At 44.7% G+C, this 13,408-nt stretch overlaps 1 protein-coding gene across 3 annotated transcripts in view; it reads right to left on the reverse strand.

The window, feature by feature from the left end:
- Positions 1-556: 556 nt before the first annotated feature.
- ppp3ccb (protein phosphatase 3, catalytic subunit, gamma isozyme, b) overlaps positions 557-13,408 on the reverse strand; it is a 36,354-nt gene continuing 23,502 nt past the window's right edge. Inside the window, exons 5-14 of one of the 3 annotated variants that reach the window (XM_008423137.2) lie at positions 13,237-13,382; positions 11,771-11,910; positions 10,350-10,427; positions 10,146-10,240; positions 9,919-10,044; positions 8,605-8,682; positions 7,354-7,438; positions 4,892-4,989; positions 3,855-3,881; positions 557-2,133 (exon numbers count right to left, since the gene is read on the reverse strand). In XM_008423137.2, the coding sequence (XP_008421359.1) occupies positions 1,949-2,133; positions 3,855-3,881; positions 4,892-4,989; positions 7,354-7,438; positions 8,605-8,682; positions 9,919-10,044; positions 10,146-10,240; positions 10,350-10,427; positions 11,771-11,910; positions 13,237-13,382 (1,058 nt within the window). In that variant the 3' untranslated portion in view covers positions 557-1,948. The remainder of the gene's footprint in view (positions 2,134-3,854; positions 3,882-4,891; positions 4,990-7,353; positions 7,439-8,604; positions 8,683-9,918; positions 10,045-10,145; positions 10,241-10,349; positions 10,428-11,770; positions 11,911-13,236; positions 13,383-13,408) is intronic. The other 2 variants (XM_008423138.2, XM_008423139.2) reach the window with 2 other exon arrangements.

Below are 13,408 nucleotides of genomic sequence, written 5' to 3' on the forward strand. Positions count from 1 at the left end.
TTTTGGTTGTGGCCGAACGCATCGATAAAACAAGAAATCAAACAGTTAAAATATAAATAATCAGCTGTCTCTGCATTCCATGAGTCCTTGAAATTATTTTGACATCAAGTTGGACTGTAAACAGATGAAAACTGCTTTGATTTGACTGATGAAATTATATTTAAGAGCATAAGTTAACCTCAAGGTTTAAGTCCGTCTCGAGCCCAGAAGGCCACATATGTAGTCATGGCAACCCACATCTGGCCCGTGGGCCTCAAGTTTGACACATGTAGTTTAGAACCTGTTGGGTTCTATGCTGTTGTAACCGCTCTGAATGTGCTTTCTGATCCCTGCACAAACACACACACAGATCTGATGTTCCCAGTGTGTGTGGTTACCACAGTTTCCAGACGGTGATCAGGCTGGGGAGCATTGAAACGCCCCCGCACTGTTCAAGGTTTCACCATGGTGACCTTCCGCCAGCTGCGATGCAGAGGCTCCGTGTTGCTAGGAGACACGAGGGTCGGCAGGTAGAAGCAGAGGATTCACACACACACACACCCACACACACAAGAAGGATTTTTTCAGTTTTTTTTATTGAATGGAGTGAAACGTCTACATAAACGAGGCCTTGCAGTACATGAACAAAAAAACAACTTAAATTTATCTGTAAAGAAAAAAACAATCTGAGACGCTCAGAGAGGTGAGGCGTGGCTCAGACCCCCGGCCCCTCCCTCCAGAATCCCACCACAGCCTGTCCAGCTACGCTTCATACCAACTGGGACCGGATCGTCGTTTTCAGATCGGTTTGGTTTAAAACTTTGGTTTTCAGCCACATAAGAGCTAATAACATTTACCAGAAAAACCTGAACTCATGTTAGGATTTAAGTTGTTTTTCTCTGTTTACTGTTAGATTATTCAGCCTCAGAGATTAATAAAACCTTTTACTATCTGATTGAATATACAGCTTCCCAAAATAAGATTTTTTAGGAATTTATTGAATTTAAAGGCCTTTCCTTGACATTTTAATATCAATTTCAAGAAATGTTTGGCTATAACAAGATTGTAAACCCACTTGAATATTTAATAGCTGTAAATTACATTTTTAAAATGTTCCCAAGTTTTTCCAAATCAAAGTTCTTCTTTAGAATAATTATCTCCTAATAAACCTCAAATTCCATCAACGTCTTTAAAAAGTTCCACCTTTATTTTGAAATCAGAAATGAGATGGAAGGTGGAATGGACTGCAGGAAGACCCCATGTTGTCACAACTTCCAGATAAAGTCATGATTTATTCATTTCATCATGATTTCACTATTTTCTTTTTCCACAAATAAAAACATTAATTTACTTCTAATGATCAGTTTTAGTAAGCAGATCTCACTGTCAGACTTCCTGCAGACCCCAGCAGGTCTTTCTGAGTCAGAACGTAGCGGAATGACCCTTTAGCTCCCACATCTCTGTGCTGTACAAAAGAAACCCAAAAGAAAAACCATCACATTGAAAAGCAGGAACAGTTAAAATATCCATATACAGTATAAATGTCAATACTTGCTCCATAGAGCTCAGTCACACTATTGTTGGCATAAGAAAACGATGGATGTGTGTGTGTGTGTGTGTGTGTGTGTGTGTGTGCGTGTGTGAGGACAAACACAGCATTTGAATGAGCAGCACCCCCCTCCCCCTCCCCCAATGGTAAAAAAATCAAAACAAAAAAAACAACAAAAAAAAAACAGAAAGAAAGAAAGACAGCTGGCACAGAGGTGTGGTGTGGAGTACCAGCAAGCATCCAGTCCTGGTCGCTTTGAGATTTCCTCGGTTCAGTCTCATACTATGATATTTACTCTATGAGAAAATAAATAAGCACTCGGACCGGACCGCCTCGCCCCCCCCTCCCCCAGCAAGTTGGAGGCCAAGGGACAGGAAGCAGGGAGGGACAAACGAGGAGAGGAAGAGAGGCCTGGGGGAGCTAGGCCTGAGCGTTGGTGCCGTTCTTGTCGAGGGGCCCGGTGCCGGCCGGCAGGTTGTTGAAGGAGGCGGGGCCCTCGTTCTGCTTGCTGTCGCGGCGCGGGGGCATCCGCTCGTTGATCAGGTCCAGACCCCGAGCCTCCTCAAAGCTCTGGATCTTATGCTGAGGGTTGAAGCCTTGGATGGCTGCAGGGAGGGAGCAGTCCGTTAGAGAGGCACTACCAGAACCAGAACCAGACATAGTACCGGCAGCAGAGTCAGAACCAGTCTGAGACTTGTACTGGATCAGCAGTAGCCATGTTAGGAAGGTCAGAGCTGACAGGTCAAAGGTCAGCTCCAGACTGCCGTCTCCATCTGTGATTAATCACTAAGCTGAACTTTATCTGCATAACACATAAAAATGAACGTTTTGGAAAAAAAAAAGCTAAAGACTTTGTTTCTCCACTTAGCGCTGCAGCTACAGCACATCCCATAATACTGCTGCTCCAGAAGCAGACGTTATTCAGACGTCTGCTGCCCATCAACATGAACAAAGTGCTGTAAAGTGACCAAAAGACAAACTTACTTCATGAGCAGACAAAGACAGCATGGAGGAAATGAGAGTCAGTTTCATTAAACAGGAATTTTACATTCAGCTCCTCTGTGCTGTTAGAACCTGCTGCAGCATCTGGAAACTTCACTGACCTCTCCCATCAGAGAAACATCAGCTCTGTTCTCTGAGCCCACAGTGATCACTGACATGGCAGCGGGTTGGAGCAGCTCTGCTGCGGTGGCTCTGACAATCCTACCCTCTGGTTACGGTCGCCGAGCGGCTGGATGGATGGATTTTTGCTCTCACTTTTGGACAGCAGGGATGTGTAACCATGGCAACAAGCAATCGTTTCTACAACTGGGAGCAGCTGATTGGCATCTCAAAAGCTCAGTAACACATGAAGTCTGAAAATGAGGCTTGGTGGATGCAGAGAGAGAGAGACTGTCAGTCTGCTGCTCCGTCCGTCTCTACGGCAGCAGGAAACAACCGGATGAACTTCAGGTCCAAAACGAGGACGCAGGCAGAGTTCACATTAATTATGGCGTTCCAGGGAACATGATGCAGGATCAGAGCCCCACTCCGTCTCTCTGACCACACAGAGACGTAACGAGGAGTGGCAAAAGCAAAGGAGGTGGAGCAGCAGTGAAGGAGTCAACCAGGTCCTGCTTCTGTGGAATATCAGCTCTGATTTATTAATATCTGGTTCTACTGTGATAATGATAAAAGCAGTAAGAGCCATTTCTTCTTTCTTGGGTAACGTTAAGCTGCGACTGCAGAGCGCAGCAGTCACAGCTCCACAAACACACCAGGCTGCACACTGGAACTCTACTCTGACATATTTTCTAATTTATTGTTACTTTCAATGGTGGAAATAGCAAAACCAACAATTCTAATAATATGGACAGTTTGGGGAGTAAATCAAAAATCTTATAATATATGTACCATGATAAATGATAAGTGTTATGATGAACGTCCCCAGTGACAGCAGCAGGCTGCCCAGCTGGGATGGGCCTGCATTTGGGTCAACAGGACAATGAACCTGAACGGCCAGGCTTCCATGTCTGCAAACTTCCTTGCAAAAAAAGGTTCTGGAGTCGGTTTAGTCAGATAAACAGATGAAGGCTCAGAGTTCATCTCTGGATGGTCCGGTCCGGTCCGGTCCGACTCAGAGGAGTTCAGGTTCTGAACTAGATCTACTTCTGCTCTTTGTGGAGGTTCTAACTCGGTTCTACATGGAACCTGTTTCTGCCCTCCAGGTCAGCTGCTGCTCTAAGGTTTCCTGTCCGGACAGAGAAGCTTCCAGAAGCACAGGCAGAGTTCCACAGAGACAGAGACAGTGTTGGACACAGACAGACGGACAGAAAGGGTAGCATACCTCGTGCCTCCTCTGCCTCTACGGTGGCTGTGTAAGCGTGAGTAGAAGTGCCATGCCCAAAACAACAGAGAGAGAGTGGGAACGTTATCAATGCATTCAGTCAGACACTTTATCAATGCAATCCATCAGTCCTGTTAACATCACACCAAGCCCCGCCCCCATCCTCAGCACGGCTCCATGGAAACGGAGCAGAACCATTCCATTAGCATCTATTAGCACTCAGTGCTCAACACTGCGGCTAAAACAATCAGTTTGGTCAATTATTGAAATGATGACATTTTGCAGTAACTTAGCAAAAACTGTACAAAAAATAGAAACACTTTGCATTTATAATAATAAAAACTTCTTTGTCTGTAAATAGTGGAAGTTTTATTGTCACTTTTTTCAAACTGCACCTTCTGCTGTCCAGTTATTAATCACTTAATATAATAACCTACACTGCATCAATCCTGCACTGTATATTTTATGTAATTATTGTTTAATTTGATGTTCAGTCCAGCAGAAAGCCCTGAACTTTCCACATGCTGATGTTTTAGCTTTGCTACAAATGATTCACTAAAGTTCATTCCATTATGCATTTTAGGCAAGAAAATGTTGATTTTCTCATTTAATAATGAACTGAAATATTGGTTTATTTGTATCTTTTAATGCATTTCCAACATTGTACAGAAAAAGGCTGAAATGATGAAATGAAAATCATTTGTTTCCAATGTTTGTTCTCCGATTGATTGATTAATCATCTTAACTCAATCGTCAGAATAATCAAACCATTACTAGAATAATCAGAAGTTGCAGCTTTAGATCAGATGTCTGTCTCTTCAGGACAGCATGATGGACTTTAGGCAGGACAGACCTCCTCCCCCCATGTCTATAATCTGTGTGTAGATGGGGAGGGTGGGGGGTCTGGGGGGCCTGGGGGCTCGAGTTAGTCTCAGGGTGTAAGTACAGGCACAGGGGCAGTTAGTGGTAGCTAACTCTCAAGATGGTGTGTGTGTGTGTGTGTGTGTGTGTGTGTGTGTGTGTGTTGAGAGGCTCACCGCTCTGCAGAGTGCGCCGGCCTCCAGACAGAACGCCCAGCGGCAGCGTCCCGGTGGGAGTCAGTCCCTTCAGCTGCAGCACGCTTTCATTCTCCTCTCTGGAACAGAAACACACAACTGACTGACTGACAGCTGGGTCTGATTCAGATCCACCCAGATGACCCCCGGATGACCCCCAGATGAGCCCAGATGACCTGGTTCTGAAGGGGAGACTACAGCGCCTTGCTAAAGTATTCATTAGCAAGGTGCTAATGGAGATTCTCCACAATAATCTTCAACAGTCTGAACTACCATGTGTGTTTATGAGTTAGGATGACCTAATCCAGCAGCATACAGGCTACTTGTTATGCTTAAAGTGACGTATTGATATTAGCTAGTCATCTTTTAGCTAACATTACCTGCATCCAACAGCTTTACTCCGTTAGTTTGGGGGAAAAACTGTGAAAAGTTCTTTGCGTTTTGCTGCCATGATGCCATGCATTTACATTTTTCTCCGTAGTGACAAAAACCACTCACTCAGGCTCCAATAACTTTTAATAAATTAAATTAAGCGGCTTCACTTAAATTAGCAGCACTTCACCCGCTGGAGTCTGAAAGCACTTCCTCCTGGTTCCCATCTGCAGAAAAATATGTGCTAATTCATCAGTCAGTTGGATCCGTCTGGTCCAAACAGATCAACTGAACTCTGAGTGTTTTACCCTGCGCGGTCCGGTGTGCGCTTTTACCAGGATTTTATTTTTTTTTTGCGTGGTTTCGCTTCTCCGAAACAGACAGATGTTACGTCTGCAGCTCCTCCAGAACGCCGCTCTCCTGGGTAACGTTCACCAAGAAAGCTCCATTTGTTAAAACCGCTGGATGAGTTACTTCCAGCAGATGAGTTACTTCCAGTGGTTTTTAATTCTTCGCAGCGGCGGAGCCGCGTCCGCAGTGGCTGAACAGCGGACTGCGCATGTTACAGTCTAATTAACTTCTGCATCATCATTTATTTCCTCAAGATAAACTGCCGGCTCCTCAAATGGATTAACACAACGTTGCATTCTCTTTAGTTTTCTCTGGTCTGTAATGGAGACTTGAATTTAAYGCGCCATTTCAACCAARGGTTTTGAATGCGCTTCCTAACCAGACGCTCCAAAGCGTTATTTAACAATATGAGGTGTTTAATTTATTTTTAACATTGTATTTTCATACATTTATGCTAGGGATGCTCAAGTCTAGTTTTCCAGAGCTACCATCTGCAACTTTAGATGCGTTCCTTCTCTAACACACCTGGATCATTGACTCATTATCAGCCTCTACAGAACTGAGCTGCTGCTGATGAGGGAAGTCAACCTTTTGTCTGGGGTGTTTTAGCAGGGATGCATCTAAAAGTTGCAGTCTGGAGGACTGAACCTGGGCTCTCCTGATTTGTACCGTCAATGTGGCCCGTTGAGGGTGGTCAATATGCTGAAGTGGCCCTCGGTGAAATTGAGTTTGACACCCCTGGTTTAAAGGCGCCTCGGAAAAACAGGTTACCACATGTTAACTACAGATTAAACAGTTTTAACTGCTGATAAAAGTGACAGAGGACACAGATATGGGAAGTGTGGAAGCCCCTACTGTATCAAATTGACATAGGAATAACAGAGAGTTGGCCACTCTGAGGTAAAAACCCAGCGCATACAGCGTTCATGTTGGGTTTTTTTTCATCCAGACGGCTTCCCTGCAATGGCACGCCCCACAGTTTGGGAACCTCTGACCTAGTCAAAGTCCAGACTTGAAGAGAACCAATAATTAGTGTGGAGACTTGAAAAATTTACTTTTGAGTTTTCTTTTTTATCAAGGGCCCAAAAGAAATCAACCCATAGCTGACTCTTCCATTCAGCCCCTTTACTCTCATGCTCTGAAATAAAATACAGTGCTACCTGGACAGGGTCAGTAAGGTCTACAGCCACCAGGGGGCAGTAGAGGGCAACAGTGCGGTCTGTTCCCCTTCACATCCATCTCTGAGCTGCTCACATCACTGGAGGATTCCAGGAAACAAGCCTGGTCCTCATGTGAACATGAAGAGTTTAGAACACAATCCAAGCATGTCAGCAATGGTAAGCCACAGAGGACAAAAAGCATGCAGGTCTCTCTGCCTGAGGTCAGCTGCTGACCGGCAGGATGAACATTTATCTCAGGCATCGTTTGGAAAACTCCTTTCATGGATGATCTGCGCTGCTGTGACTTATTCATGTGTTCATTCATTTCTAAGGCTGAACTGGGTCATGGAAGCAGAGTGACACACTTCCTCAGAGTTAAAGGAGGACGTGTTGAAACGGACAAAGTCATTATCTCTGCAGGAAAGTGGAGCAGAGAGAGACGGCTCTATCCAAACATCATCCGCTGGACATGAAAGATGCCGACAGCGTCACTCTGATCTCCCTCCAGCACGACAAGGGGCCCATGAAAGACAGGGGGCCCATGAAAGACTGGGGGCCCACCTGAGCACAGAGAAGACGCGCGCCATCTTTCCAATGGCGCGGATCTTGTTCCTGATCACCTCCTTCCTGGCAGCAGGGGCTCCACCTGAACGTAGGAAGAGAAAAAGGATGAGTTCTCACACACTTACATCCTCTGGCCACAAAACTAAATAATTAGCTAATTATTGATAAAATCCTAATTATCCTGCTATAAGCAGTGAACATTTATGACCATCAACAGAAAATGAGGTAAAGTGAAACTAAATCATTTTACTGCAGTTAAATAATATTCCACTGATATCTTTAAACACAAGTACAAAAATAAAAGGCCGCCTTGCTGTTCACACGTTGTGAAGCTGACTGAGAGGTCAGAGGTCAGTCTCTTTAGAGCCCTGGTGTCCAGCTACCGCTTCATTTAATGGTGGAAAAGCTCAGTCTCACTTCACTGAAGCACGCAGTTGCATCTCATTGTTGCCATGGAGACCTGGTGACCCGAAAGGCCTTTCTTCATTGAGCAGAATACAAACTACAAAGTGGGTGGGGCCTGTCACATCAACCAAAGTCCTGCTGAAGCCGTTTCCCTAGCGACCGCGGAACACTTTCGTTCCTTGATATTCCGTCCAGCTTTACTTTGAACTAAATCATCACGAAAAATTTCTACCACTGAGGCTTGTGGGAATTCCTCCACTGGAGCGAAGCAAGATTAAGAAATCCGGCCAACTTCACACACAGCACCAACATGTTTGATGGCCTTAATTACTGTACATCCTCATCAGTATTGTGATTTGTCAGCTTCTCACCATGCTGGTCATTTTACTACATCATCCATTTTGTTACTAATTATTCATAAACTTCTGGAGCGTTGAGGCGGTGTGAGCGCAGCCTGGCAGCAGCCTGACTTGTTCTGCAGCTGGAAGAGAAGAAGTTGAACAGCTCCACTTCCTCCAGGGTTTCACTTCCTCATCTGGCCTCGCTATATTTGATTAATCAAATTCAGTGTTAAACGCCTGCTGTGTGTCAGCATGGCAGCATGCCAGGCCTTACACACACGCGCGCGCTCAGGCCGACATGTCCCTTCATGTACACTAACACACTGCGGTGCGTTTGCACCAGTGTGTGACAGACCCAGATCTTCTCAGCTCTCAGTCAGTGAGCTGCAGGTTCAGCGCTAGCTTCTGTTAGCGACAGCTGGACATGACGACACTTCCTGTCAGCCGTCACCTCTCCAGCTGAAGATGTGAGCTGCAGCAGACACTGAAGAAGAACTCTTACCCTCACACGTGTCGTCCCCTTCGGACATCAGCTCGTCGTCGGAGCAGATGTTCAGCACGTTCACCAGCATCTCCGTCACTGTGAAAACACACCAGCAGGTGGCAGCGTGTGGTTAAAACTACAGCAGCACAGGCTGGAAACGTGATCAGTGAAGCAGACGGCTGAAGAATAAAGTGGCTGGAGAAGAACCTGGTACCTTTAGAACAGGTTGGGGTCAAACCTGAGGCACCAGGTATTCAGGTATTGATGCCTGAATACCTGGACTCATCATGGCAACTAAGAAAACTGCCCTAGAAGTTCAGAGAATAGACTTTGGAAACCAAAAGGATGCTAACATGATGATTTCATTTAAATGGGACATTGCATATAAAGCTCAAACATCTCAATTATTCTCATCAGTTTTTCAGTTGAAATATATTGGGAATAAAGCATAACTTACAGAGAGGGTTAAATAATTTTAGGTGCTTCTAAAATAATAAACTTCAACAAAAAATTTAAGTGATCAAATGGGCTGCATTGTGTATTTTCCAGGCACATAATGCCATTTTATATCAAAATCAAGTAACATTATTAACATCAGTTGTTATAAAAATTCTATATATGTCAAATATGACTTAAATGAAGTGTGACTTTATAATTTAACGTCTTCAAATTGGGCCTCTGTCTCTTTAAAAGCTCCTGCTCTTTCTGATACTCTGAAGTCATCAAAACATCTGTCCTATATTAACACTGCAACGTTTAGCAGTGTTGCTGTGAGAAGGAGCTCCTATAATGAGCTCAGCTGATGCTCAGCTCCACCAGGTGTTTGCCAATTATTGCTGGCTAGTCTGAAGGAGCTGAGTGAGGGAGTCGCTCTGTGAGGCGGAAGCTGCAGCTCAGAGGAGGAGCTTCATCCTTAAAGGCGGGGCTATGTCCACCCAGGTGTTCAGCACGGCTGAATGGTTGACATGGAGATTAAATAATTTCTCAAGCATGAACAAATAAATGAAGGTAACACTCTAGATATAGCATGATGTAGAACTCCAAAAAGTCGATTTTACTAACACTACTCCTTTAAGACTTTACATATAGGATAAAAAAAGAAGAAGAAAATGTTCTCTCTTTTCTTTTTAACCCGCTGCCTCAGTCAGATGAACCAGTTCCCTCTGTGGCTTCCTTCAACAGCTGCTCAGAAGAATAACAGGGTCAGTTCTGGTTGTCTGTACCTTTCTAACATGTTTGGTCTCAAGCCATGTGTGTGTGTGTGTGTGTGCAGGTGTGTATGTGTGTGCAGGTGTGTGCGTGTGTATGTGTGGCAGAGCTCGGCAGGCTGACCTTTCTCCCCAACAAAGGGCAGGGACCAGGTGAAGACGTCCATGAAGTTGGGCAGCCAGTAGGGGTGGGGGGAGCAGTTAAACTGCCGGATATTCATCACATTGTTCTCATATTTCAGCACCGCAGCTGAGGACAAAACACAAACACGTCAACATCTCCATGTTCTGTTGCTAGGGACCCAAGGTCTCCTGCCCGTATCCATGGTTTCCGGTGTGCGCTTCTCCTACCTTTATTATTGTACACATCTAGGTAATTGGGAGCGGAGAAAATTGTAATTAAAGACGGGAAGCCTGTTGTCTGACTTTTCCTGTACATTCGATACCTGCAGGACAGAGACAGGAGGGGACGTCCCCGGGACATCAGGACAGGACATTTCAGGATGAACGTAAACAGTCAGAATATGGACCCACTCCATAGGTTACCAGACTCACCCTGCATCCTGAGCTTCATGAGCCCGTATGACAGACAGCAGGTTGTTGTTCATCAGGAAGTCGCAGACCGCCGGGTAACTGCACAAACAACATGGGGTTACTGCTGCCTCGCCTCCGCTCCAACTCGGTTGCCATGACAGTAAAGATGGCTGCTTTAACTAGATGATTACCGGAGACGGTAGCAGTACTAAAATTAGGAATTTAATAAGGTCGAGGCTTTAGGGGGGCCATGGGTGGGGGCTTCTAACCCACTTCTACCACTGCAGGTCTCTGAGGACACACAGCACACTGCATGCAGTTAGCAGTCCCTGCAGGAAGCTGCAATGTTGAGATTACAACTATTAATGCAAATCCACTCGTCATTTGCAACATTAGAGCAGACTTATTTGTGATAGATGTGGCATAAAATTTCTGATTTTGCCGCACCGTTTTCAAAATGTTGATGTCAAAGTTGCAAATTCTGTGAAAGTTTTATTTCTGCCATAACCTGGTCTTACTAAAAAGTAGAAATTGCTGCACAAAACGTTCCCAAAAGACAGGATTTGAACACAATTAATGTTTAAAGTACAAATAACATTTGCAGGTACCTTGATACAAATCAAATCCTGTCCTGAGGAGAGGTCAGAGTGCAAAAAAGGAATTCCATATTGGTCATTCAGGTTGACATGAACTGTAAACACAGTAGAAGTAAATCCTACCGAACATCTCAGAATAGTTTTTACAAAAAAAGCAAATGTTAACCTGTAACGTCACTCATGTTTCCATCTCACAGGTTTGGCTTTCAAGACACGAAACAGGAAGTTCAATTAGAAGGGGATGAAGGGGATTGGTCAAAATTCAGTTGAGGTTCAGTGATTGGTCAGAAAGGCACATACAGAAAACTATGAGGTGATTGGATAGATTCACAGAAAAGTTGCATTTGAAAATTGCAACTCTGCGCAAAATTTGTTGATGAGAATTTGCATTTATAGTTGCAATCGCAACATTCTAATTTCCTGAAGCGACTGCTAAGCTGTGTTACTGATGTTTGTAACCATAAAAACAAAAAACAGTTCAGATCAGTGGTCTGAAGTGAATTGGAATTCATCATCTAGTGCTCATGTGGTTTATTTTCTATCATCCTGAAAGTGACTCCAGTTTGAAGCCAGACCCCTCCTCCCCCCATCCTGTGTGTGCTCTGCCTCTGAGCCAATAGAAAGCAGAGGCAGAAGCGGCTCCGTCTCCTTTATGACCCATGTTTGGTGTCAACATGGCCGATTCAATACAAATATTAAGACAGAGAGGAGAATGCTAATATTTGTTTCCAATATTTGTGTGACGGAGGATTTAACCAGCCGTCACTTATCTGGAGATAAGCCGTTGTTTGGGAGCGCTTTAATCAGGCCAGATTAACGGCGTGTGAGGCTGCCAGAGGGCCATACCTGTAGAAATAAGAGCAGCCTCGTACGCTATTGTGGGAGAAGTGTTCCTGGGTCTTTTCTGAGCCGTAGTCCTCCCCCGGGTCCGACCATAGCAGGTCACACATGGGCCCGAATGCAGGGGGTTCCTTGAAGCGGTCCAGCTGCACACAAACATTTATTAGACAACAACACTGATGGTTTTAGTTTCCTTCTTCAGGATTCTTGCATTTGTCTTCAGGAGCTCTGGTCCCTTCCTCCTCAGTTGGGTTTGTAGGCCGCCTCACTAACAAACACCAGTTTTCTAGTTGCTGGCCAACCCAAAACATTGATCTGGTCATCTTTCAGCCACTGTGGAACTGAATTAGTAGTGTTCCCCGTTCAGCTGTACAACAGTCTGGTCAGGGTGGAGCTACTGGAGTCACACAACTCAGTCCGTTGATTGGGTGACAGAAAAAGTCACTGCTTCAAACAAACATGAGACGTATTAGTGTGTTATGTTCATCATTGCACTAGCATGACTCAATGTTAGCTGTTTGGAAATTAGCATCTTGCAAAGCAAACTTTAGCTGCAATAGCAACAAAAACAATAAAAACTGTCTTCCCTGTGACCGGATCAACGTTGAAGAGGAATTAGTGGCCACTCTTCCTCTTAGCACTGCTTCAACACTCAGACTACGACTATGTTTTACCTTTGTGGTATCAAAATGTTCGGTCAACAAATACTGGATCTCACTGGAAAATCAGAAAACATTTTCTGGAACTGCCCCACATTGACCACAGTCCTAATTTGTGCGATTTGGTCCATCATACTCTGAGCACATGGAGTTCCTCAAGGCTCCATTCTCAGGCTCAATTCCTTTTACTCGGTTTTGACATGCAACTCACAGCCAAGTTTATAGGGCGTTACCGCGTCTTGTTCCACACCTATGCTGATGTAAAGTTAATGAGATCAGCTTTGCATCTTCAAGTCACCACAGGTCCGACTAGATGCTGACTGCAGTTTTCTGGTTGATCTTTAAAAAACCTGACCTGACCATTTCAATTTTGGCCGACACTAATTATTATTTTTTTTTGTCAGAAATGTCACTAATTATAGAAAGAAAATCGCTGAGTTGGCAGCAGTGGGGTGACTATGGCAAAAGTGCAAACATGACCTGGTGGGCCGGTCTGTCAGTCAGACCTCACAGCAGACAGAGGACAGCGGATGATTTTAGACCTTTGCAGAGGAAGATAAGATCAGCTTCACATGTAAGTATCGGCTGATCACCAATCTCCCAAAATTAATGAAATCGGGGCCGATTCATTGGTGCACCTTCAGTCCCCACTGTTACAGAGTAGGTCAGGTCTGAACCGCCAAACACTCCTCAGGTTATTAGAAGTCATACAGAAAACCTCAGATGTGCATTCAACAAGACTTGAAATCATGACTGTTAACGACCAAAGCCTGTTTGTTTTATATTTTAGCATTTTGTTTAAGTTTTTCTCACCTTTCGGATGTCGTCCAGGCAGGTAATTTCAGGGCTCAGGCCTCCATGCACGCAGAGGAACTGCTGGTTGAGGAGGGCGGCCAGAGGCAGGCAGTCAAACGCCTCCATGCAGGCATCATAAACCTGCTCAGAGTACTTTATCTTACCTGGAGGACACACAGGCACACACTCT

This window comes from Poecilia reticulata, linkage group LG12 (assembly GCF_000633615.1).
Source record: "Poecilia reticulata strain Guanapo linkage group LG12, Guppy_female_1.0+MT, whole genome shotgun sequence".
In the NCBI taxonomy this organism is placed as follows: Eukaryota; Metazoa; Chordata; class Actinopteri; order Cyprinodontiformes; family Poeciliidae; genus Poecilia; species Poecilia reticulata.